This window comes from Chiloscyllium plagiosum, chromosome 23 (genome assembly GCF_004010195.1).
Source record: "Chiloscyllium plagiosum isolate BGI_BamShark_2017 chromosome 23, ASM401019v2, whole genome shotgun sequence".
Classification (NCBI taxonomy): domain Eukaryota; kingdom Metazoa; phylum Chordata; class Chondrichthyes; order Orectolobiformes; family Hemiscylliidae; genus Chiloscyllium; species Chiloscyllium plagiosum.
Window position 1 is genome coordinate 31,611,383 of NC_057732.1, and position 23,884 is coordinate 31,635,266.

The following is a 23,884-nucleotide window of genomic DNA, read 5'->3' on the forward strand; positions in this document are numbered from 1 at the left end:
ATGAGCTTCCCTCCATCATAAGGTCAGAAGTAGGATTTTTCCTGTCAATTATTGCACAATGTTCAGCAGACTCATCAGACATTGAAGCAATCTGTTTCCAAAGGCAACAAGATCTGGACAAAATCCAGGCTTGGGATGACAAATGGCAAGTCACATTCTCACCAACCAATGCCAGGCTATGACCCTCACCAATAAGAGACAAGCTAACCATTGCCTCTTGACATTCAATGGTATTACCACCACTGAATCCCCCACTATCAAAATCTTGGGGATTATCATTGATCAGAAATTCAACTGGACTCACCAAATAAATGCAGTGGCTACAAGAGCATCAGAGGCTAAGAATACTGCAGCAAGTAACTCACCTTCTGACTCCCCAAAGCCTGTCCACCAAGGCACAAGTCAGGAGTATAATGGAATACTCCCCACTAGCTTGGACGAGTGCAGCCCCAAAAATGCTCAAGAAACTTGGCACATCCAGGACAAAGTAGCCCACTTGATTGACAGTTCATCCACACACCACCACCACTGATGCTCAGTAGCAGCAGTGTATACTATCTACATGGTGCACTGCAGAAGTTCACCAAAGATCCTCAGATGGCACCTTACAAAGCCATGACCATCTCCATCTAGAAGAACAAAGGCAGCAGATATATGGGTACACCACCATCTTCAAGTTCCCCTCCAAACCACTCACCATCCTGACTTGGAAATATATTGCTGTTCCTTCACTGTTGCTAGGTCAAAGTCCTGGAATTCCTTCCCTAATGGTAATTGTGGGTCAACAATTCAGCATTTCAAGAAGGCAGGTCACCACCACCTTCTCAAGGGCAAGTAGGGATGGACAATAAATGCTGGCCAGCCAGCAACACCCACATCCCATAACTGAATTTTTTAAAAATTGTATCACCCAAATTGGAAGGCTACCATGTAACTTGCTTTCTTCCCTGCAAACAATCCTACCTAATAAAAGAATGACCTATTATAGAAAATGCTCTGTTGCAACCAAGTAACAAACGAAGTAAGCTAAGCTGATTTGTTGATAGGCTCCATATTTATGTGCCTGCTCCGAGAAGGAAACTCATCAGCTCCAATTCCTGGGATGGGAGGTTCATGAGTGCTTTGCATATGTGATTTACTGATCCATGTCAGTCTTTGTAAATGGTTTGCTTGCAAGTGAGCCAAAAAGCCTGTCAGATAATTAATTGCTTCCTAAGAAATTTATATATACATTATCTACATATGCATTATTGTATTAATCCAAATTTGACTCTCTTGAAAATTAAGTGTATTTCTATTTAACATATATTACTTGTATATTTTTTAAAAAGACCAATCTTGCAGGCATACATAAAAGCTGCTACAACATGCATTTTGTTAATGCAAATTCACTGTAACGCGATAGATGAATTGGAGACGCTGTTTCTAAAGTGTGAACTTTTAAAGCATGTGTTGGTTGTAATGCAATTCCTGCCCCATTAGTTTAAATGATGCTAGTATTATGCGATTTTCTTATAAAATAGGATTGCACAAGAACAGAACTACCGCATTACAGCAGAACCGAGTATAGTAATATACTCCTAATAACACCTGAATTTTACCTGTAATCCAATATCAGTAACTCCTGAACACTCTGCTACTGTAAACTCTGTTATCCTGGTGTTGTTGGAAAGACTTCCTAAACCCTGTCAAGGAACCAATGGAAATTAAAAGAATTATTGAAATAAAAACTTAAAAATCGAGTTTCGTTTAGTCTAGATTATTACAATAATAACCAACAGATGAAATGAATCATGACTGTTGTCAGAAAACTGGGTATAGAGGGGATAAGCTCATAATTTGATTTACTGAGTGAATGTACCACATGTTAAACTAGATGCTAAGCAGACCAATGTCCAAAAGGGATGAGAATAAGTACCTTAAAACCTTAATTTTTACATTTTAATGAAGTTTTTTTAAAAAAATGTTTATCACCCAAATCCAAGATGTTTATTCTGCAGCCCACTCTAATACCTGGGATGATGTGAAGTCTGGAAGGGTTAATGCTGAAGACTGGGACCACCCAATCTTATGATGTCATAATGTCTTAGGCAGGAAAGGAAAAACTACTTCATAGAGTCAGAGTCAGACAAAAGGCACAGAAACAGACCGTTCAGTCCAACTCATCCATGCTGACCAGATATCTCAACCCAATCTAGTCCCACCTGCCAGCACCCGGCTCATATCCCCCCAAACCCTTTCTATTCATATACCCATCCGGATGCCTTTTAAATGATGCAATTATACCAGCCTCCACCAATGCCTCTGGCAGCCCATTCCACACATGCACTACCTTCTGCATAAAAAGGTTGCCCATTAGGTCTCTTTTACATCTTTCCCCTCTCACCCTAATCCTGTGTCCTCTAGTTCTGGACTCCACCACCCCAGGTTAAAGACCTTGTTTATTTATCCTATCCATGCCACTCAATTTTATAAATGTCTATAAGGTCACCCCTCAGCCTCCGACATTCCACGGAAAACAACCCCAGCCTATTCAACCACTCACTCAAATCCTCCAACCTTGGCAACATCCTTGTAAATCTTTTCTGAACCCTTTCAAGTTTCACAACATCTTTCTGATATGAAGGAGACCAGAATTGCATGCAATATTCCAAAAGTAACGTAACCAATGTCCTGTACAGCCACAACATGATCTCCCAACTCCTGTACTCAATACTCTGACCAATTAAGGAAAGCATATCAAACGCTTTCTACACTATCCTTTCTACCTGTGATTCCACTGTCAAGGTGCTATGAACCTGCAGTCCAAGGTCTCTTTGTTCAGCAACACTCTCTAAGACCTTACCATTAAGTGTATAAGTCCTGCTAAGATTTGCTTTCCCAAAATGCAGCACCTCGCACTTATCTGAATTAAACTCCATCTGCCACTTCTTGGCCCATTGGGCCATCTGATCAAGATCCCATTGAAGAAGGTTACCTCAGATTACAATGTCCATGACACCTCTAATTTTGGTGTCATCTGTAAGCTTACTAACTATAGGTTTTATGCTCACATCCAAATCATTTATCTAAATGAAAAAAAGTAGTGGACCCAGCACTGATCCTTGTGATGCTCCACTGATTACAGGACTCCACTCTAGAAAATAACCCTCCATCACCACCACCCTTTGTCTTCTACCTTTGAGCCAGTTATGTATCCAAATGGCTAGTTCTCCCTGTATTCCAAGATTTCTAACCTTGCTAACCAGTCTCCCACGGGAAACCTTGTCAAACATCTTACTGAAGTCTATATCAATCACATCTGTCGCTCTGCCCTCAATCCATTTTGTTACTTCTTCAAAAAACTCAATCAAATTTGAGAGACATGATTTGCCATACACAAAGCCATGTTGATTATCCCTAACCAGTCCTTGCCTTTCTAAATACACATACATCCTGTGCCTCAGATTCCCTCCAACAACTTGCCCACAACCGACATCAGGCTCACTGTCTATAGTTCCCTAGTTTGTCCTTACCATCTTTCTTAAACAGTAGCACTACGTTAGCCAACCTCCAATCTTCTGGCACCTCACCTGACTACTTCACCTCTCAAAGTGGACAATACAGACTTTTTATCTTTGCTCTCCCAGTTGTCTTTGTAACAATGTCTATCTCACTAAATTAAACTTTTACCTGATTGCTTTCATGCAATAAACTACATCTTGTTTAAGACAAGTGACTTCCCTTTGCCATTTTAGAGTAGATAAGCCCTGTAGAGACAGTCAGAAAAAGATGATGATGGCATCTATCTACTCAAAACATGCTGACAGCAATTAGCAGAAAGTGAGGACTGCAGATGCTGGAGATCAGAGTCAAAAAGCGTGGCACTGGAAAAGCACAGTGCATCAGGCAGCATCCGAGGAGCAGGAGAGTCAATGATTGGGAGTCGGGCAGCCATGGAGGCTGAGAGATTAAATGGGCTGGGGCTGGTGGGGTGGATGCTAGCTTGGAAGGCGATAGGTAGATGGTGGGGGCTGATGGTGATAGGGTGAAGCGGATAGATGTGAAGGACGATGGACAGGTAGGACAGTTCAAGAGGTGTTTGGATGTGCAGGAAATCTCTGCCGGATGTGGAAGGATCCTTTGGGGTGTTGGATGGAATGGTACAGGGATCAAAGGATCCTTACACATTTGGCAGAGATTTTCCTGCACTTCCAAACACCTCATCTACTGTGCCTGTTGCTCCCGATGTGGTCTCCTCTACATTGGGGAGACAGCACACCAACTCATGCAACAGTTCAGGAAACATCTCCGGGACATTCACACCCAATAACACCACTGCCCTATGGCCGGCCCCTCCACTCCCTCTCCCATTCTGACAAGGCCATGCAACTCCAAAGCTGGAGGAGGAACGCCTCATCTTCTGCCTTGGGACCCTCCAGCCACACGGCATCAATTTCGATTTCACCAGTTTCCTCATCTCCCCTCCACGCCCCACCCACATCCTGCTCCTCGGATGCTGCCTGACCTGCTGTGCTTTTTCAGCGCCACACTTTATGACAGCAGTTAGCATCATGTGAAACTCATAGCTATTCACTGTCCAAACCAAGCCATGCAAAGCAAGCAAATTATTGAATTTCTAGGCCCGGAAAACTTACAGTTGCGATTAAGTTTTTAAAATTTGACACAGGTAAGATTCAATTTCACCCTTTCATTGGACAATTCATTTAAGTTTTCAGAAGAAACAGAATTTTATCATCACTAAATGTCAACGCTCACAGTCTCCATTTTGGGGTTGATTAAAAAGGTGTTTGTTTATTGTGTTATTACAGTGTAAAACAATTCAACATGCAGTTTTAAAAAAATGTTATTTTAGTTATTGCTCATATGCTTTGGTGGTTCAAATTAAGTTACAGTTTTATATTTAAACAAAATGTTAATAGGGAGCAATATATATCTTATATAATATCCTGATACCATGAAGACAAAATTATAGAAGTGATGAGTCAATGAAATGCTTAAAATTAACTCAGCTTGTCACTCAAAGTGATTATTACATGCTTAAGCTGTTAAAAAAAATTAAAGAAATATTAGTATGTAATAAAATGAAATATGGCAGGCAATGAGAGAGTTTTTCACATTTTTTTTTCAATTCATCCAACATTTTGTCTATTTGTCTGTTTATGACTTTATTATCTGTTTTCATTAAGCTAGAAGGCTCAAATCTACTTTTAGCTAGAAACTGAAAGAACTGTTGTTTATTTTATATGATGAATAAGGTCATCAGTTATTGAACTATACATTGAAAATATATGCAGGCTCTTTTTGACAACCACCATAAAGCCAGTGAGAGTGTGATTAAACTTGCTGAAAAATTGGAGGGAAGTGGTTACTTAAGACCTTGCCAATTCTGAGAGATCTGGTCATCTATAGAATTTCCATTTCCCCAGCAGCAGGGTGGATTCTATGCTCGATGAAATAGGAGGTACTTCAGTTGCTACTTTCTTGGAAATGGTATAATTGGGGAGGGTTGAGAGTAATGGGAAGAATTAGATAGCAAAAGCAACAGATGATGTTGCTGAACAGAATACAATTTTTATATTATGCCGCAGTAGATTTTGGAGAAATTATTTATCAGTGATCCTGCTGAGCATTCATTGAAAATAACAGATTTCTGTTTTATCACTCAGGAAATCTTTCTTGATATACTCTCCAATAAATGATTAGATTTCGTATCACATTGGAGGCTGACCATGGCAATGAAGTCTCTCCCTACTGATCTTTATGTTCCATGTCCTAAAGCGATCATATGGATTTTTAGGTAAATAGCATTTACTGTTGACAGCATATGGATTTTTAGGTAAATAACATTTACTATTACTTCAGAAAACATTTTTAAACCTGCTCTTGTACGTTGGTTCCTGTTAGATCAATGGTGTTCAGAACAGGCAAGTTTCCAAGCCACTCAATCCCACTGTCAGTTAAGCGTTCACAGTAACGCAATCTCAGATGTGTTAAACTCTGACACCTGAAAAAGTTACAATAGATTATAGGCTGGTTATTATAACATATCTGTTCATCATCTGAAATTTTGCACTTCAATTCATGATAAGAATGAAAACTGATTTAACACAGTTTCAACACTATGCTGTTCGTGGTATCATGTATTTGATAACATATTGAAAAAGAATTGTACTTCAGGAATGTTAAAAATATTTAGATTTCACTACAACCTAAAATAAAATTTACTAAATAAATTATGCCATTTTCCATTTATTAATAAAAAAAGGGAGCAAGTAGTGATTTAAAAAGACCTGCAGAAGATAATACAGCAAATTATTGCTTGAATAGGATCTGATGATGTTGCTCCTTTATCAAGGTTATGTTGTCCTTGGGTTTTTTCAGGGGTGGCATAAATGCAGAGGTTCCAGGTATCTGGTTTGGAAGGGTTTTAGGGCCAATTTGATTATAAGTAACAGACACTGCCTCAAGAAAAAGGCTTTCAAGTAAAAAAAAACACTTATACAGTGAAAGGCAAATGGCCAGTTCCCCCAGCTCAGCTTTTCTCTGGTTTGGTTTGGTTTTTAGCAGTCTGGCTACATGGAAGGAGGTGTTCCATGCTGAATCTCTCTGCCATTTCTCTCTCTCTCTCCTGTAAGATCTGGTATTTGATTTTGCTCTCTTTGCCAAGGGGTGTTTATGAGAATTGTTGCAGGAATTTGGAACAGCATTAATTTGGAATAATCTATCGGGTTTTCAGATAGGTTGTTGTTCTGTATTTTGTATTTTGTTTTGTATTTTGTATTTTCTTTTGTTTGTGATTCATTCAGTATTCTGTAATTAAATTCTGTTTTGTTTAAATCTTTATATCTGCTCAAAACAACTGGAAAAGGTAGGGTCTGGGCTACCTTCTTGAAATGTTTTGAGGGGCTCTGGCCTAGTCCATAACAGATTGGGGGCTCGTCCGGGATTTGTTCCAAAATTCCAAATTGGTATTAGTGTTGCTGGACTCAAAGGTAGTAAGTGGTAGGTGTTAGTGTCTTTTGTTATGGGTGTTGAATTTGGGGGTTTTATAAAAGGTGAATAAGGCCAAGCTGCTGGAATTAGCAGACAAGCTGGAGTTGGAGCTGCCTCCTTCCGTGAGGAAAGAAGAGATAATTACAGCAATAGCTCAGCATTAAAATTTGTGAGAAATGCCATCAGAGTCTTTAGAGTTAGCTAAAATTTAGTTGAAAATGAAGCAGCTTGGTTAGAGGCAAAAGGAAACGGACAAAGAAATTAAGCTGTTTGAATCATGATTAAAAGCAGAGGAAAGAGAAAAAGAACAAATCACTTTAGCAGAAGAACAAGGCAGAGAGAAAAGATAGGAAAGGAAGAAAGAGAAGGAATTTGAACTTCTGAAATTGGTACTTAAACAGGAAAGTCAGCTTAAAAGGATGGAGATGAAGGTAAGCTTAATGAGGAAGACAATGAGGATGAGCAATCCGTGGTAGCCAAAGGCCTGGTGAGAATCTGTTTAAATATATTTACACATTGCCTAAATTTGATGAGGAGGACGTAAAAGTCTTTTTCATCTCATTTGAGAAGGTGGCTAAACAAATTCAGTGACCAATGTCCATGTGCGTTTTGTCAATCCAAACAAAACTTGTAGGTAGGGCTTGTGAAGTATTCGCATCACTATCAGAGGAGGTATGGAGAGCGTATGAGGAGGTGAAGAAAGCCATTTTAAGTGCTTATGAGCTTGTGCCAGAAGCCTACAGACAACATTTCAGGAATCTCAAGATGGACCTTGGTCAAATCTACATTGAGTTTGAAAGGATCAAACAAAGTAATTTTGATAGGTGAATAAAGGCATTAAAAATAGAGCAAACTTATAATTCTCTTAGAGAGACAATTATTTTGGAAGAGTTCAAAAATTCACTTCCTCAAGTAATGAGAACTCATGTGGAAGAGCAGAGAATTAAAACAGCAAGGTTAGCAACTGAAATGGCTGATGATTATGAGATGGTCCATAAACCAAAGGTTGGCTTCCAAAATCAAATTCAATGAGGGATAGAAGTTGGGAAAAGAAAAATCCTCACGTGGACAGGGAAAGGTAAATCTTGGTGAAGATCATAAGAATAACTCACCACAGGGTAAAAAGGAAACCCTTGAAGGGCAAAGAGAAGTGAAAAAGCTCTGGTGTTTTCACTGCAATAAAGTAGGACATGTAAAATCACAGTAGATTAGGAAAAGCACTGGGAAACCAGGTGTAGGAAAACAGGATAACCCAATTAATTTTTTTTAGAGTGGTAACAGAAATCATAGTGGATGCTAAAAAGTTGCACCAGAATGTACAACCGAGTCAGAGGTTGGTAAAGGAGGAAATGCCAGATCTTCTTAAGCCATATACCTGCAAAGGTAAAGTTTACTCGCATAGGCCAGGAGCAGCAGGTAAAGACGGTACAATATTTAGAGACACAGGATCCTCTCAATCTTCGATGTTGAAAGATGAGGCAATATGTACTTCTAAGGGACTATTGCCAGAAAATGTGCTAGTAAAAGAAATTTATAGTGAGACAAGAAGCGTCCAACTATGTAGAGTGAGTTAGAGTGCCCAGTAAAGAGTGGAGAAGTCATGGTAGGTGTACTGGACAAACTCTCAGCTCAAAAAAACAATTTGTTCTTGCTACCGATATAACTGGTTCATAGGTAGGAGTGCTGCTTACTGTGGTTGAAAAGCCAGTGGAAACTCAGGCAACTGAACTGTGCAGGACACATATCCTGGCATTTTTCCTGACTGTGTGGTAATGAGGTCACAAAGTCACCAGATGAAACAGGAGAGATCAAAGAGTATAGATAAGATGTTGAGGTGAAATTAGCAGAGACCCTGTTTGATCAAATGGTTGACACAAAACAGGAGCAGAAAGATGGCAAATCTTTAGTTCAGCGAAATTAACTGAGTTATAGCAGAGAAATGAGAAACTAAACCAATTGTATAAAAAATATACACTGAAGAAGTATCTAGATGTATCAGGTATGCTACTATTTTAAAAATGATGTCTTAATGAGGAAATGGAGACCACATATATTCAGGCAGATGAGAAATGGGCAGACGTTCATCAAGTCATATTACCAGTGGGTTATAGGAAGGAGGTGTTGCAACTGGTGTATGAGCTACAAGTAGGGGGTCCTTTAGGGGTAAGAAAACTCAAGCTAAAATACAAAAATATTTTTGCTGGCCTGGACTGCACAAGGATGTAGTTGAATTTTGCTAGACACATCAGGTAATTGGAGAACCACAGGCAGTAATAAAATGTGCACCTTTTATATCTATTCCTGCATTTGAGGAAACTTTTACAAGAGTTTTAACTGATTGCATAGGACCCCTACATAAAACAAAAAGTGGGAATCAGTATTTGTTAACAATAATGGATGTGTGCACTAGATTTCCAGAGGCCATTCCATTGTGCAATATCACTGCTAAAAGGGTTGTAGAGGAGTTACTCAAATTTTTCACTAGGTATGGACTACCCACAGAGATCTAATCAGATCAAGGGTCACACTTTACATCAAAATTATTCAAGGAAGTAATGGATAGCTTAGGAACAATTCAAATCTACTGCGCATCAACCAGAATCACAGGGAGTGCTAGAAAGGTGGCATCAGACATAAAAGCCATGTTGACGGCTTATAGTCAAGACTATTCAGATAAAGGAATTCTGTTTATACTTTTTACGATCAGAGAAGCACCAAATGAATTGGCCAAATTCAGTTCATTTGATATAGTGTTTGGACATAACATGAGAGGACCACTAAAATTGATTCAGGAGAAATTGGTAATCAGAATTCAGAGACCACATGTTTAGACTGTGTCAGATTTTAGGGGATGATTAAATGAGCGGGGAAGTTGGCTCGACAGTGTTTAAGCATATTACAGCATGCAATGTACCAGGAAGCAGACAAGAAATCAAAAACTTGCAATTTTGGTATTGGGATAAAGTATTAGTGTTACTTCCAGTGATAGGTGAACCTTTAAAAGCAAGGTTTAATGAACCTTATCAAGTTGAAAGGAGGTTGAGTTAGGTGAACTATTTGATAACAATGCCAGACAGAAAGAAATCTCAGTGTGTCATGTGAATATGCTCAAATGGTATCTTGACAGGGAAGGAAAGCAAAAAGGAAAGTGTGTTATTGGTTACAACACAGAGTGAAGAACCAAGTTCAGAGGATTCTGAATTGGACATTCCTCAAATTATACTGGATAATGAGGAAATTGTCAAAAATTGGGATAAATTATTGAGTTACCTTCCAGAGAAAAACTGATATGACCTGAAAGAGTTATTACTAAAACATGGGGAAAAATGTGGAAATAAGCTGGGAAGTACTAACCTAATTTGCATGATATAGTTATCGGAGATGCTGTTCTGATTAAGCAACATCTTTATAGGCATATCCCTCAAAAGTTGGCACAAGTTCAAAAGGAGATTGAATGCATGTTCCAAAACTTGGATGAGAAACAGAGGTGATTGATGGTGGGAGTAAACCAGAGGGAGTAAACCAGATTGCAATAGAATTTAATATGCGTGTTTGTATGATTATTGTCAATGTAATGTATATATCTGTTGTCATTTACGAAAAGTGTAAGATTAAGGGGTTTTTAAAATGAAGCCATCTTTGAATATTGATGGTTTTTTTTAAGGGGAAGGTGGGGTAGTGTGATAATGCTGCTCCTTTAACAAGGTTATGTTGTCCTTGGGTTTCTCAGAGGTTCCAGAGTGCCTGGTTTAGATGTGCTTTACAGCCAATTTGATTATAGCAAACAGATACTGCCTCAGACAAATTGAAGTTAGTTACAGTGACTGGAGTTCACCTGCAGTAATGTGCCAAAACCAGATGGTACCCAATGGTTATGTGTGGACTATCGCAAAGTCAATGCAGTTACAAAGACTGATGCATATCTGATTCTGCGTTTGGAAGACTATATTGAAAAGGTGGACTTTCTCAAAGAATACTGCAGGTACCTTTGTCCGAAACAGCGAAGACAGTTTCACCTTTTGTAACATTGAATAGACTGTATCAATTTAAAGTCATGCTATTTGGAATAAAAAATGTGCCGGACACATTTCAAAAACTAACCAATGAGGTCATTTCCAGATTACTCAATTGTGTAGTTTATATTAATGATCTGTGGGTGATTTTTAGTCACACATGGAAGGTACATTTGCAACACTTATCAGAATTGACTTTGCGAGGTAAGCTTGGTGATAAACCTGGCTAAAAATGAATTTGAGGAGAAAGTGAGGTCTGCAGATGCTGGAGATCAGAGCTGAAAATGTGTTGCTGGAGAAGCGCAGCAGGTCAGGCAGCATCCAGGGAACAGGAGAATCGATGTTTCGGGCATATTCCTGAAGAAGGGCTTATGCCCAAAACGTCGATTCTCCCGTTCCCTGGATGCTGCCTGACCTGCTGCGCTTCTCCAGCAACACATTTTCAGCTAAAAATGAATTCGCCAATGCCCAAGTCACCTTCCTGGGCCATGTTATTGGAGATGGACAAATGGCCCCAATGAATGCAGAAACAAAGGTAATTGGGGAGTTTCCCGTACCATCGACAAAAAAGAGCAGTATAAAGATTCCTGGAATTGAGTGAATTTTATCAGAAATTTTTGCCAAAATTTAGCAGTCTGGCTGCTCCACTCACTGTATGACGAAGGAAAGGCAAGACATTTCAGTGGACAGCAGACTCTCAGAAGGCATTTGACAGACAGAAAGCTGTGTTTACCATTGCCCCAGTGTTAACCACCCCTAATTACGCAAAGCCATTCAAGGTGGCCATCGATGCAAGAGATGTGGGTGTTGGTACTGTGCTCTTACAGGAGAAAATAGAAAGACCTATCAGGTGTTTTTCCAGAAAACTGAACATTCATCAGCAGAAATATTCAACAGTTGAGAAGGAGACTTTGAGCTTGGTGTTGGCGTTACAACATTTCAACGATTATGTTACCAGTAATGTCTCCGAGACAATCATAAACACTGATCATATTAACCCACTGAAGTTTTTGGAGATATTGAAGGACAAAAATTCCAGATTGTTTAGATGGAGTTTGTTGTTACAGCCATTCAATTTGAAAACTGTGCTGGTGGCAGAACGAGAAAATGTGATTGCCAACGCATTGTCGAGACTTGGATGAGAAACAGAGGTGATTGGTGGTGGGAGTAAACCAGATTGCAGTAGAATTTAATGTGCATGTTAACACGGTTATTGTCAATGTAATGTATATATCTGTTGTCATTTACTAACGGTGTAAGATTAAGGGGGTTTTAAAATGAAGCCGTCTTTGAATATTGATGATTGTCCTTTTTTAAGGGAGGAGGTGTGATAATGCTGCTCCTTTAACAAGGCTATGTTATCCTTGGGTTTTTCTCAGAGATTCCAGAGTGCCTGGTTTAGATGGGTTTTAGGGCCAATTTAATTATAGCTAACAGATACCGCCTCAGAGAAGAGGCTTTCAATTTTTTTCAAGTGTTCGTTTAAAATGAAAGTGGAATGGCCAGTTCTGCCAGCTCAGCTTTTTCCTGGCTTGCTTTGGTTTTTAGCAGTCTGGCTGTTCAAAGCTGCTGGTCAGTTGTTAGCTGAGAATCCAAAAGAAACAGCTGCATGGAAAAAGGTGTTTCATGCTGAATCTCTCTGCCATCTCTTTCTTTCCTGTTATAACCTGTATTTGATTTTATCTTCTTTGCCAAGGGATATTTATGGGGATTGTTGCAGGAATTTGGAAAAGCATCACTAAGTTGGGATAGTCTGGGTTTTCATATAGGTTACATTATTCTGTATCTTCTCTTTTGTTTGTGTTTCGTTCAGTAATCTGTAAATAAATTCTATTTTGTTTAAAACTGAGGGGTTTTGACCAGCTGCATCACACCAGGAATATCCATTACACACCTGTTCAAAACAACTAGAAAAGCTAGGGATCTGAGCTACCTTCTTGAAATGTTTTGAGGGGGTTTGACCTGGTCCATAACAAGTAATTCGGGTATTTTTGCAATTTATTTATTGCACACAAAATGAAAGAGAGCTATAAGGCTATAACTAAATTGAAAAAGTTATATTCCTTTAACATCATTAAGCATTTGATGAGCATCCAATAGATACTATAAATGAAGTAACTTTTAATGAAAAATATCTTTATTGTTGTTACTAAGTCACACTGGACATGAGTTTATATTGAGGATAGCATGACTCAGGCCAAATATTATGATATTCAACATGAGTCATAGCGTGATAGAGATGTACAGCATAGAAATAGACACTTCAATCTAACTAATCCATGCTGACCAGATATCCTGAATCAATCTAGTCCCATTTACCAGCACTTGACCCATATCCCTCTAAACCCTTCCTATTCATGCATCAATCCAGATGTCTTTTAAATGTACTAGCCTCTACCACTTCCTCTGGCAGCTCATTCTATATAAACACCACCCTCTATGTGAAAAAAATTGCCCCTTGGGTCCATTTTAAATTTTTCCCCTCTTGTTTTAAACCAAGCTCTCTAGTTTTGACTCCCCTACCCCAGAAAAAAGACATTGGCTATTCACCCTATCCATACCACTCATGATGTTATGAACCTAAGGTCACCACTCAGCCTCCAATGCTTCAGGGAAAATATCCCCAGCCTATTCAGCCTCTCCCTATAGTTCAGACCCCCAACTCCGGCAACATCCTTTTAGATCTTTTCTGAACCCTTTCAAGTTTAACGACATCTTTCCTACAGCAGGGAGACCATAACAGAATGCAGTATTCCGAAAGTGGCCTGTTACAGCATCAACATGACATCCCAACTCTTTTACTCAATGCACTGACTGGAATAGCTTCATATGATTGAATATAACAACTTCTTTAGTCCTAGACAATCACATGTATAAGAAAGGTCAACAGCTGAAGCAGCTTGAGCATTGTGCTTTAGAGGTTAAGTACAGGCCTTTGTGGTGTGGTAGTAGTGTCCCTACTTCTGAGCCAGGAGGCCTGGGTTCAAGTCCCACCTGCTTCAGAGGTGTCCAATAACATTGCTGAATAGATTTGGCCTACAATGTGACTCCAGATCCACAGCAATGTGGTTGCCTCTTAACTGCCCTTTGAAATGGCCTAGCAAGCCACCCAGTTCAAGGGAAATTAAGCATGGGCAATAAATGTGATGCCTGAACACCATGAAAGAATTATAAAAGCAAAAATATCAGCTTAATCTTGTGTAAACTGTCTGCTACCCAGAAGCAGCGTTAAGCCTAAATATTACTGAAATCACCACAGATTAATTACTTATTATTTACATTAATTTAAGCCAAAAGCATCACAAGAACCATAGAATTTGCTTCAGAATCAGAAAATTCTGGATGGGAGTTAAACAAATGTTTAAACCATAAAACTATTGTGCTTGACTGTTTTAACCTGCTGTTTTATATTACTAAATGTGAATAAAAAATAACTACATATGGTTCACTTGATAGTATTTATTCTGAAGAACATCATATTTACATTGGTTCACATGTTTTCATTGGTTGGGTATGGGTTTTGACAGTAAAATAATATCTGCACAGAACACTGCAAAAGTCCTCCATTATTGCTTGAAAGGAACCAGTGGGGGAAAATAAAGCCTAACTGTGATGGTGACTTTCACAGCCACTGGTAGAAGTCTTTTCAGCAAATCATAGAATCATAAGATAACGTAGCACAAGAGGAAGCTATTCTATACATTAAAAAATGATCTTAACAGTCTGCCTTCTTGAAAGTAGTTATACATATTAAACTTAGATTTTGTTGAGATGTGCATGGTTTAGATGCCAGCTGGAAAAAATCTCCATGAGTAAACTATATTGATGAATTAGAACTTCTTAACATAGGATAGGACAAAAATATTTGTGGAGACTAATCAACTCTCAGACAATTAGATGCAAGTGTATCAATGTAGAGTCATGAGTCATCAATAAAATGTAATTAAGAGGCAATATTACAATTATATAGAGAGAACTGGAAAGAAACAGAAACTCTTAACAAGGTTTTGAGAGGAGACATTGTGGGTGCAGTAGAAAACTGAAAAATGGACCCAGAAACTAGATGACCCAAAGCAGCACACAGTAAGATGGGCACAGTCACAGATGAAGGGCAACACCAGAGCTCAGGTGAGGCATGGAGGATAATTTGTCATTCCAAGAACATTCCAGGTGATCATTCCAGCAGATCACATCAGATTCAGGAATAGGAGGTCTGGAAGGAAAATGTATAAGAATAGCTTTGGTCTTAGTCTGTGGGCGGCACGGTGGCACAGTGGTTAGCACTGCTGCCTCACAGCGCCAGAGATCCGGGTTCAATTCCCGCTTCAGGCGACTGACTGTGTGGAGTTTGCACGTTCTCCCCGTGTCTGCGTGGGTTTTACTCCCACAGTCCAAAGATGTGCAAGTCAGGTGAATTGGCCATGCTAAACTGCCCATAGTGTTAGGTAAGGGGTAAATGTAGGGGTATGGGTGGGTTGCGGTTCGGTGTGGACTTGTTGGGTCGAAGGGCCTGTTTCCACACTGTAATTTAATGTAATCTAATCTAAAAAAAAAATGAATAAAGGACAATGTCAGTATATCATTAGATGTGCGGAGATCACTACAAGTATTGTAGTTGCAAGACAGGACATTGATGAGAATGCAGCATCATGTGAGGAAGTACTAAATGCCGAAATGGCCTTTTGGATATTGCAATTTGGATATTGTGTTGAGGGAACTGGCCAGGACATAATGAGAAGATGACAATAATCTTTAAGAAACCAATCAGAATTCAGAGATACCACTGATCATGCAGAGGTCGTGGCTTACAAGAGAAAATAAGCAGTAATTTTTTGAAACCAGGCATATAGCAAAATGAGAAGGCAGAAGAAAAACGTCAGTCCACAGAGCAGAACAGAAATTCAGAGTCATGCTATACGTTCACCTCAAGCAAATGGAAAAGCTAAGCAAGGAGTTTGTGTAACGAAAGCATTATACAAGCAGAACAAAAAGATCTAAGTCTTGCACTATTAAGCTAGACACCATCATTGCTTTAGCATAGACTATCATCACAGCTATTTATGGGTAGAAGGTTGAGAACAGAACCTCCACCTTTGTCTCAGAAACTAAGCCAAACGTCACTGAGACTGGCCATAATAGAGTGAAACAGCGAGAAGAAGAGCAAAGAAAAAACCAGGCTAGAAATGTTAATATAATGTACGGAGTATGAGTTGTCATAGCTACAGTTCACAAATGAATATGGGTCAGAAATGAACACATAGAAAGTCTGATCATGGAGAAAAACACAGCAACCAAAATCATACAGGGTTGAAATAGATCAAGGTTTAATAAGACAAGCTGAAGGCTGGAAGAACACTGCAAGCCAGGCAGCATCAAGAGTTGGGGAAGTCAACGTTTCAGGTATAACACTTCCTCAGGAATGGAGGCGGGGTAGGGGAAGCTGCAGATATAGAGGGGAGAGGGTTATGGGTGGGGAAGGGCATAATGGTGAGGTAGTGATAGGTGAATACAGGTTGCGAGTACAGCCTGGTTGATTGATGGGAGGAATTAATCTGATTGGTAGCGGAAAGGAAGATATTTGGTGGAAGGAATGGAAGAGAGGAGACAGGGTTGGAAAGGGAATCAGGAGATTTGAAATTGGAGAACCCCATGTTGAGTCCTCTGGGCTGTAGGTTGCCCAGGCGGAAGATAAGTTGTCCCTCCAATTTGTGATCCAAGGTAATGGAAGAGGCCAAGGACGGACATGCCAGAGAGGGAATGGGAAGGGGAATTGGAATGAGCAGTGACAGGGAAGTCAGCCTGGCCCTTACAGCCACCTTAGTTTATGTTTGATCTCATTGATGTACAGAAGACCATATCGGGAACATTGGATGTAATAAACTAGGTTAGAGGAGAAACAGATGAAGCTCTGTTTCACCTAAAAAGACTGTTTAGAGCCCTGGATGGAGGTGAGGTTTTGCCTCTTTTATGGTTGCAGGGAAATGTACTGGGGGTTCAGGGAGGTGGGGGGGCGGGGTTGGGTTTTGGTGTGGAGAATGGTGTGAACCAAGGAGCGACAAAGGTAATGGTCCTTGCAGAAGGCAAAAGGGGATGGGGAGGGGAAGATGTTCTTGGTGGTGGGGTCTTGGTGGCATGTGAATCTTTGTTTCACCTGGAAGGATTGTTTGGGGGCTGGATGGAGGTGAGGGAAGTGGTGTGCTGGCAGGTTTTATATCTTTTATGGTTACAGGGGAAAGTGGGTGTTGGATGGGTTTATGGGGAGAGTGGCGTGAACCAAGGAGTGACATAGGGAAGGGTCCTTGCAGAAAGCAGAGGGTGATGGGGAGGGGCACAAGCTCTTGGTGGAGGGGTCTAGTTGGAGTTGGCAGAAGTATTTGAGAATGATACGTTGAATGCGGAGATGAGTGGAGTGGAAAGTGAGGACAAGAGGGACCCTGTCTTTATTATGTTTGGAGGGGGAGTGTTTTAGAGCAGTGGAGTGGGGAATGTAGGAGGTAAGGTGGAGGGTTGTCTGGATAACAGAGGGAGGAAAAGCACGTTGTTAAAAATAGATGGACATCTGGGATGCTTGGGAATTAAATGTCTTCTCATCAGAGCAGATGCAATGGAGACAGAGGAATTGAGAGAACGGAATGGAGTTTTTGCAGGATGGGAGAAGGTGTAGTCCAGGTGGTTATGGGAGTCTATGGGTTTATAGTAAATGTCAGTCTGTAAACTTTAGCGTGAGATGGAATTGGAAAGTTCAAGAAAGGGAAGAGAGGTGTCCGAGATAGACCAAGTGAATTTAACGGCAGGGTGGAAGTTGTTGGTGAAGTTGATGAACTGCTACAGTTCAGCTTGGCTGCAGAATGCCGCACCAATGCAGTCATCGATATAATGGTGGAAGAGTTGTGGAATAGTACCTGTGTATGTGCTGAAAAGTGTCTGTTCGATGTAGCTGACAAAGAAGCAGGCATAGCTAGGGCCCATGCAAGTGTCCATTGCCAACCCCTGAATTTTGAGGAAGTGGACAGAATTGAAGAAAAGGTTATTGAGGGTGACGACTAAGTCGGCAAGGTGGAGGAGGGTATTGGTGGAGAGGAACTGATGGGTCTGTTGGAGAGGAAGAAACTGAGGGCTTGCAGGCTGTCATTGTGGGGAATGGATGTGTACAAGGACTGCACATTCATAGTGAAGATGAAGGACTGGGGGCCGGGGAGCTGGAAGTTTGAAGAGGTGGAAGGCATGGTTAGTGCTCTGTATGTAGATGGGAAGTGCCTGGATTAAGGGGGAGAGAATGGAGTCAAAGTAGGAAGAAATAAGTGCGGTCGGACGGAAGCATTCGAGACAATGGGTTGGCTGGGGTAGTTGGGCTTGTGGTTGAACCATAAAAGATGCAAAACCTGCCAGCACACCACCTCCCTCACCTCTATCCAGGGCTCCAAACAATCCTTCCTGGTAAAACAGAGATACACCTGTCTCTCCTCCAACCTAACTTACTGCAGCCATTGCTCCTGATGTGGTCTTCTATGCATCAGTGAGACCAAACATGAACTAAGGTAACATTTCACCAAGCATCTCAGCTGGGCCATAAAGCCAGCCTGACTTCCTGATCACCAGCCATTTCAATTCCCTTTCCCACTCCCTCTCTGACATGTCCATCCACGGTCTCCTCCATTGCCCCAGTGAATCAGACCACAATTTAGAGGAACAACATCTTACCTTCTGCCTGGGCAGCCTACAGCCCAGAGAACACAACATTGAGCTCTCCAATTTCAAATAACTTTCCCACCCATCTTCCGACTCCATTTCCAGCTCTGCCTCCTCCCTTCCATTCCTCCTACTGATCCTTCCTTCCAGCTACTAACCAGATTCATTCCTCCCATCAACCAATCAGGCTGCACCCACCACCTGTATTCACCCTTTACTACCTCACCATTCTGCCCCTCTCTCCCCCCCATCCATAACCCTTCTCCCCCACCCCCTTTATCTGCAGCTCCCCCTAGCCTCACTTCCATTCCTGAAGAAGGGTCATACCTGAAACATTGACTTCTCTAACTCGTGATGCAGTCTGGCTCGCTGTGTTCTTCTAGCCATCTGCTTGTCTATTTTGGATTCAGCATCTGCAGTCTCTAACAAGGTTTAATAAGGTACAATTGTAATTCATTGATATTATAAGAAATTTTTAAAATGTGGAACTGTTTTTCAGATGAGGAACAAGAAAACGGTAAAGTACTCAGTACACTTAGACACAAGAAAGGAAGAGTGCAGAGCATTGAAAGCTTCAGAATGAAGCCAGAGCCAGTTTAGGGAAACTAATTAAACCACTATAAAAACGAACTCTGCGATGTGCAGGATTTCTTTGGGTTATGCGGGGGGGAAGCCTGGAGGGCGAAAGAGGCTCATAAGGGAGATAAAGAATTGGATTTAGGAGCTGTTGTGAACAGGGGCATGATTGCTGTCCTTACTACTTCCTCCCCTACCTATTCTCACTCCCTGGTCCTGAACACCTTAATCCCTTTTCAGCACGCTCAAAGTATCATTGAAATTATATGTGATGACAAAACAGGCCTGGAACTGTGTGCATTTTCAGATTAGTGAGCAGGCCTCAGCAGAGTTGCATGTAACACCAAAGTTGCACACAATCTGGTGCAGCCTCAAACATTTGCTAGAAAGAGGGATGGTGTTGGCAGCAAGGATCAGGTTTTGTGAGGGGGTTCAAAGACAAAGCTTTCTATCTTCCCAGTATTTAATTGGAGGAAATTCTTATCATTCAATACAAGGTGCTAAACAATCTGCCAGACAATTAAAGAAGGGAGAGGGACGAAATAAGGTAGAGAAGGGATACAGCTGAGCATCATCAGCCTACATGTAGAAACTGAAACTATGATTTTGGATGATGATGATAACGATGGGCATAATGTCGATGAGAAAAAGGAGCCACACCAGAGGTAATCATGCATGATCAAAGACAGAGGCCGTTGCGGTAATACTATCTGTAAATGTATAGACAAAAATTAAACTAGGCAAACTTAGTCTCAGCATTACATCAGGTACAATGGCAAGAATACAAAAATAGAATGATATTATTTTAGATATGACAAGACAATATTTTGAGATCTAACAGAGTTGCTAAAATGTTGTAGTGAATTGGTCGGTCTGACATTATTAAATATTTCTATGTTTATCATGCAAAAGCAGAGTTCTTGAAAAGCATACATATACTCAAATGCATTATAAGTGTTCTAAAGGTACATGGAAACTTTGAATTGGACATACTGATAGACAAAAAAATTCCATACCTCTGTGCAATTTTCAGCAATGATAAATCAGTAATATAAATGCAGTTGCTTAGATTTAGTTCTCTGAGCTTTGAAGCTGAGTGACTATCCATAAAATATCTTATGCCTCCATCAGTGATACTACAACACAAAACATTTATATTATTTATCTGTATGTACATCTATTTATACAGGAGTATGTATTCATCAAATATCACACATCAAATTAAGTGCAAAAAAAATTTAAGGAAACTTAAGATCTGAAAATCCTGAAATTATGAGCAGTTAGAAATTGCCTTCCATTGCTTGTAATAGTTAGAACTGCTTGAATCAGTATTCTTAAAACCATAAACTAGATTTGCAGCTAAACATTACAACTATAATTGGGTTTATCAGGGTTGGAATGGAACCTCCGCCCATTCTCCCAGCTTACTAATTTTAAAGGCATTGATTCAGATTGAGGCCTTCAGTAGGTAAGAGTTTGATGTAGGTGAAATTGAAAACTAGAGAACTAAAATGAAACTGTCACCATTACAATACTCTTATGCCTTCTTTTGTCTAATCCCAGGGATTTTCACCAATCTTTCAGCTAGCATTGGGCATTATAAAAGGGTAAATGGAAAGGCAATGAGCCATGAACCCATGTTGCAAATTCATGTTCACACTTGTAAACAGTAGACACTGAAGAGGTAACCAATGAGTTCTGGCTGACTTGAGAGTTTGCAAAAGATCTCACTGCCACATTTCCGTACCTTTTCTGTAATCATCTCACCCAATTTGGGGCATGCTAGTAGAATAAAATCCTGACCTGCTAATGATGTACAGGACAAAAACATGGACCAAACTTTCTTGCCACTTTGGTGTTATCCTATCCCAATACAACAACTTGTCTATGCTGAGACGTCACAAACCTGGAACATAAGGTTGAAATTAATGATGTACCTTGAAGCAAAAAGCATGGCAGTCATGACTATTTAATCAAGGGAGAGGCCTAGCTTCAGTCTCCTCATGATAACAAAATCTGAAAGGCTACCAAGTAAGCCGTGTTGAATTTGTTAGTAGCTTCCTAGAGGTCACTCTGCCTGATTAAGGACTCAGCATCAGGCCGAGGGATGGCTACTTGAAAAGACAACCCTATCCCTTACCTCTGACATTCCTATTCTCCCGCTCCTATGTTTGCCACCCAGCAATACCCATCCTCCCTTTACTCATCTTTAGACTGGGTAATAGAATCGCAATTTTTCACTCTGGAGATAAATGTTAGACCAGTAAATATTGATTGCAGTAAAATCCTACATAAAATGGTTTTCTTAAATATAACAGTCAGGATATTGATAGGAGTGCAAAAGACTATTAAAGACTAGGCTACAACACAAATACAACACAAATACACCTGAACTAAGATTTATATCACAGAATTCAATTGCAATGTTGGTGCAGATAGTCTGTTTGGCCCTAACAAAAAACTACAGAGAAGATAAATTTGAGTTGGGTAACACAGGATAGAACCTTCTCTTTAATAGGTTCTATAGTCATTGTCTTTCGGGGGATTTGCACTTTTGAACTTTGATATGTTGAGAGGGAACCTTCTACATGTTCAGCGTAGAATCTATCATGGAGCTCCAGGGCAAGTATACGCTCTCAGTCTCAGGGAATTTGATTTTTTTTTTAAAAGACAGTTATTTATTCGTATATGGCGCTTAGGCGGTTAGCGCAGGATTCCCATTTCCTGGCTTGTCTTAGCGTCTCTCGCCCGTAGGTGTTCAAAGTTTGTGAGAAGATTTGTAGCTCGGGTGCTCGTTGCTATAAATTTTGCTATATCAAACTTTTGCTATAAATTCTGTGTCTTACAATTGTGTATTCCACAACCACCTGATGAAGGAGCAGTGCTCCAAAAGCTAGTGCTTCCAATTAAACCTGTTGGACTACAACCTGGTGTTGCGTGATTTTTAACTTTGTCCACCCTGGTCCAACACCAGCATCTCCAAAGCAAAAATAAAACTTATGCTCTTTCAAGCTAGGTTTCACTCTGGGTTCTGACTTGTCCAGTACTACTGTCAATTGAGATCATAACACAATTTAGAATTTAAACAACACTCTTAATTAACATTGCCACACCTATTCCTTTTCCTTTTGTAAATATTTTCTTGAAAATATTTGTCAGCCAGGAATATTAAGAACCTATTCTTGGCTTTGTGTGTCCCAGTCTCTGCTAATGCCACCACATAATAGTTCATGCAGACTACTCATAAACATTATTACTTATAACACGTACATTAGCATATACATATTTAATAATTCTTTCCTTTTCATATTTTCTTCCATTTGGATCCTGAAATGTTCAGGTTGTTTGTCAATTTGTTGCTGTTTATATCTCTGTTCTCTAATCTTATTGCATTAAGAAGATAATGAATGGAATGTGTGGCTGTGAAAAGTGGAATAGGATGAAAAGGTTCATATTCATGGGGGACTGAGATTCTCTTAGAGAATAAGATACCATGAGGATGCAAGTTTTTACTGACAGTTTAAATGGCACTGTTTGAGAGGTTTCAAACTAACACAGAGGACACTGGTTAGGGAGAATCAGAAAGGAGAGCCATATGAGTTTTCTTTAGCACAAACTATATATTTCTAACTTAGATATAAAGGCAAACATTAAAACATAATTTTTATCAATAGAAAGACAGGATTTAGTATGCTATTGATTAGGCACAAAGAATATCAATATTTTAAAAGATTATTACCTTATACAGTCTGAAATATTCAACACAGTGACATATTTCAGTGTTGCCAAGGATTTCAAGCTATTATCTGTAATCCTTGGGCAGTCGGACACATAGATGTGATTCAAGTTTGGGCAATTTTTGCTGATCATTTTGAAAGATGCATCACTAATATGTTGATTACCTATTGTGGCAGAACACCGGACATAAATTCCAAGATACTGCTTTTCTGATACTTAAAGAAACAATTTGTATGAGATTTTAATGCATGTAAGAAATTGTAGAATTTCTCAAACCTTCAATTTTAACTTTAGTAATCCTCTTCCCCTGGACAAGAGCTTTAATAGCTGCATCAGATATGTGAGGAGAGGCAAGGAGTGAAAATGTAGTCAGGTTGTAATAGTAAGAAACCATGGCCTTTAAGAAAACATAATAAGTTAGTCAGCACTATCAGTTTGAGTTTATAAATTAAGGAGAAAAGAATATTGATTTTCTCAAGTGGCATAAAACATTTAGCATTTGGAAAATCTAATTTCTAAATTCCTTTTCTAGATGTTAACCCTTACTCTCAAAATATTGATTTGGAGATGCCGGTGTTGGACTGGGGTGTACAAAGTTAAAAATCACACAACACCAGGTTATAGTCCAACAGGTTTAATTGGAAGCACACTAGCTTTCGGAGCGATGCTCCTTCATCAGGTGATTGTCTGTTAAGCCAATCACCTGATGAATTGAAGAATTGATTGTCTGTTAAGCCTTTCATCTGTTAGAATACAGTGATAGTTTCACTTCTTTCATGTGTAAATCACAAAACCCTTTTTTTAAGTTGCATTCTCAGGTTAGCTGTTAACAATTGTGATAGCTAGACAATATGTTGAAGGTATTAGCCCCC

At 39.8% G+C, this 23,884-nt stretch overlaps 1 protein-coding gene across 1 annotated transcript in view; it reads right to left on the reverse strand.

The window, feature by feature from the left end:
• Positions 1–23,884, reverse strand: part of fbxl13 (F-box and leucine-rich repeat protein 13) — a 314,516-nt gene that overhangs the window by 69,241 nt on the left and 221,391 nt on the right. Inside the window, exons 17-21 of the mRNA XM_043713824.1 lie at positions 23,289–23,409; positions 23,014–23,176; positions 20,291–20,410; positions 5,881–6,007; positions 1,602–1,685 (exon numbers count right to left, since the gene is read on the reverse strand). Of these exons, the coding sequence (XP_043569759.1) occupies positions 1,602–1,685; positions 5,881–6,007; positions 20,291–20,410; positions 23,014–23,176; positions 23,289–23,409 (615 nt within the window). The remainder of the gene's footprint in view (positions 1–1,601; positions 1,686–5,880; positions 6,008–20,290; positions 20,411–23,013; positions 23,177–23,288; positions 23,410–23,884) is intronic.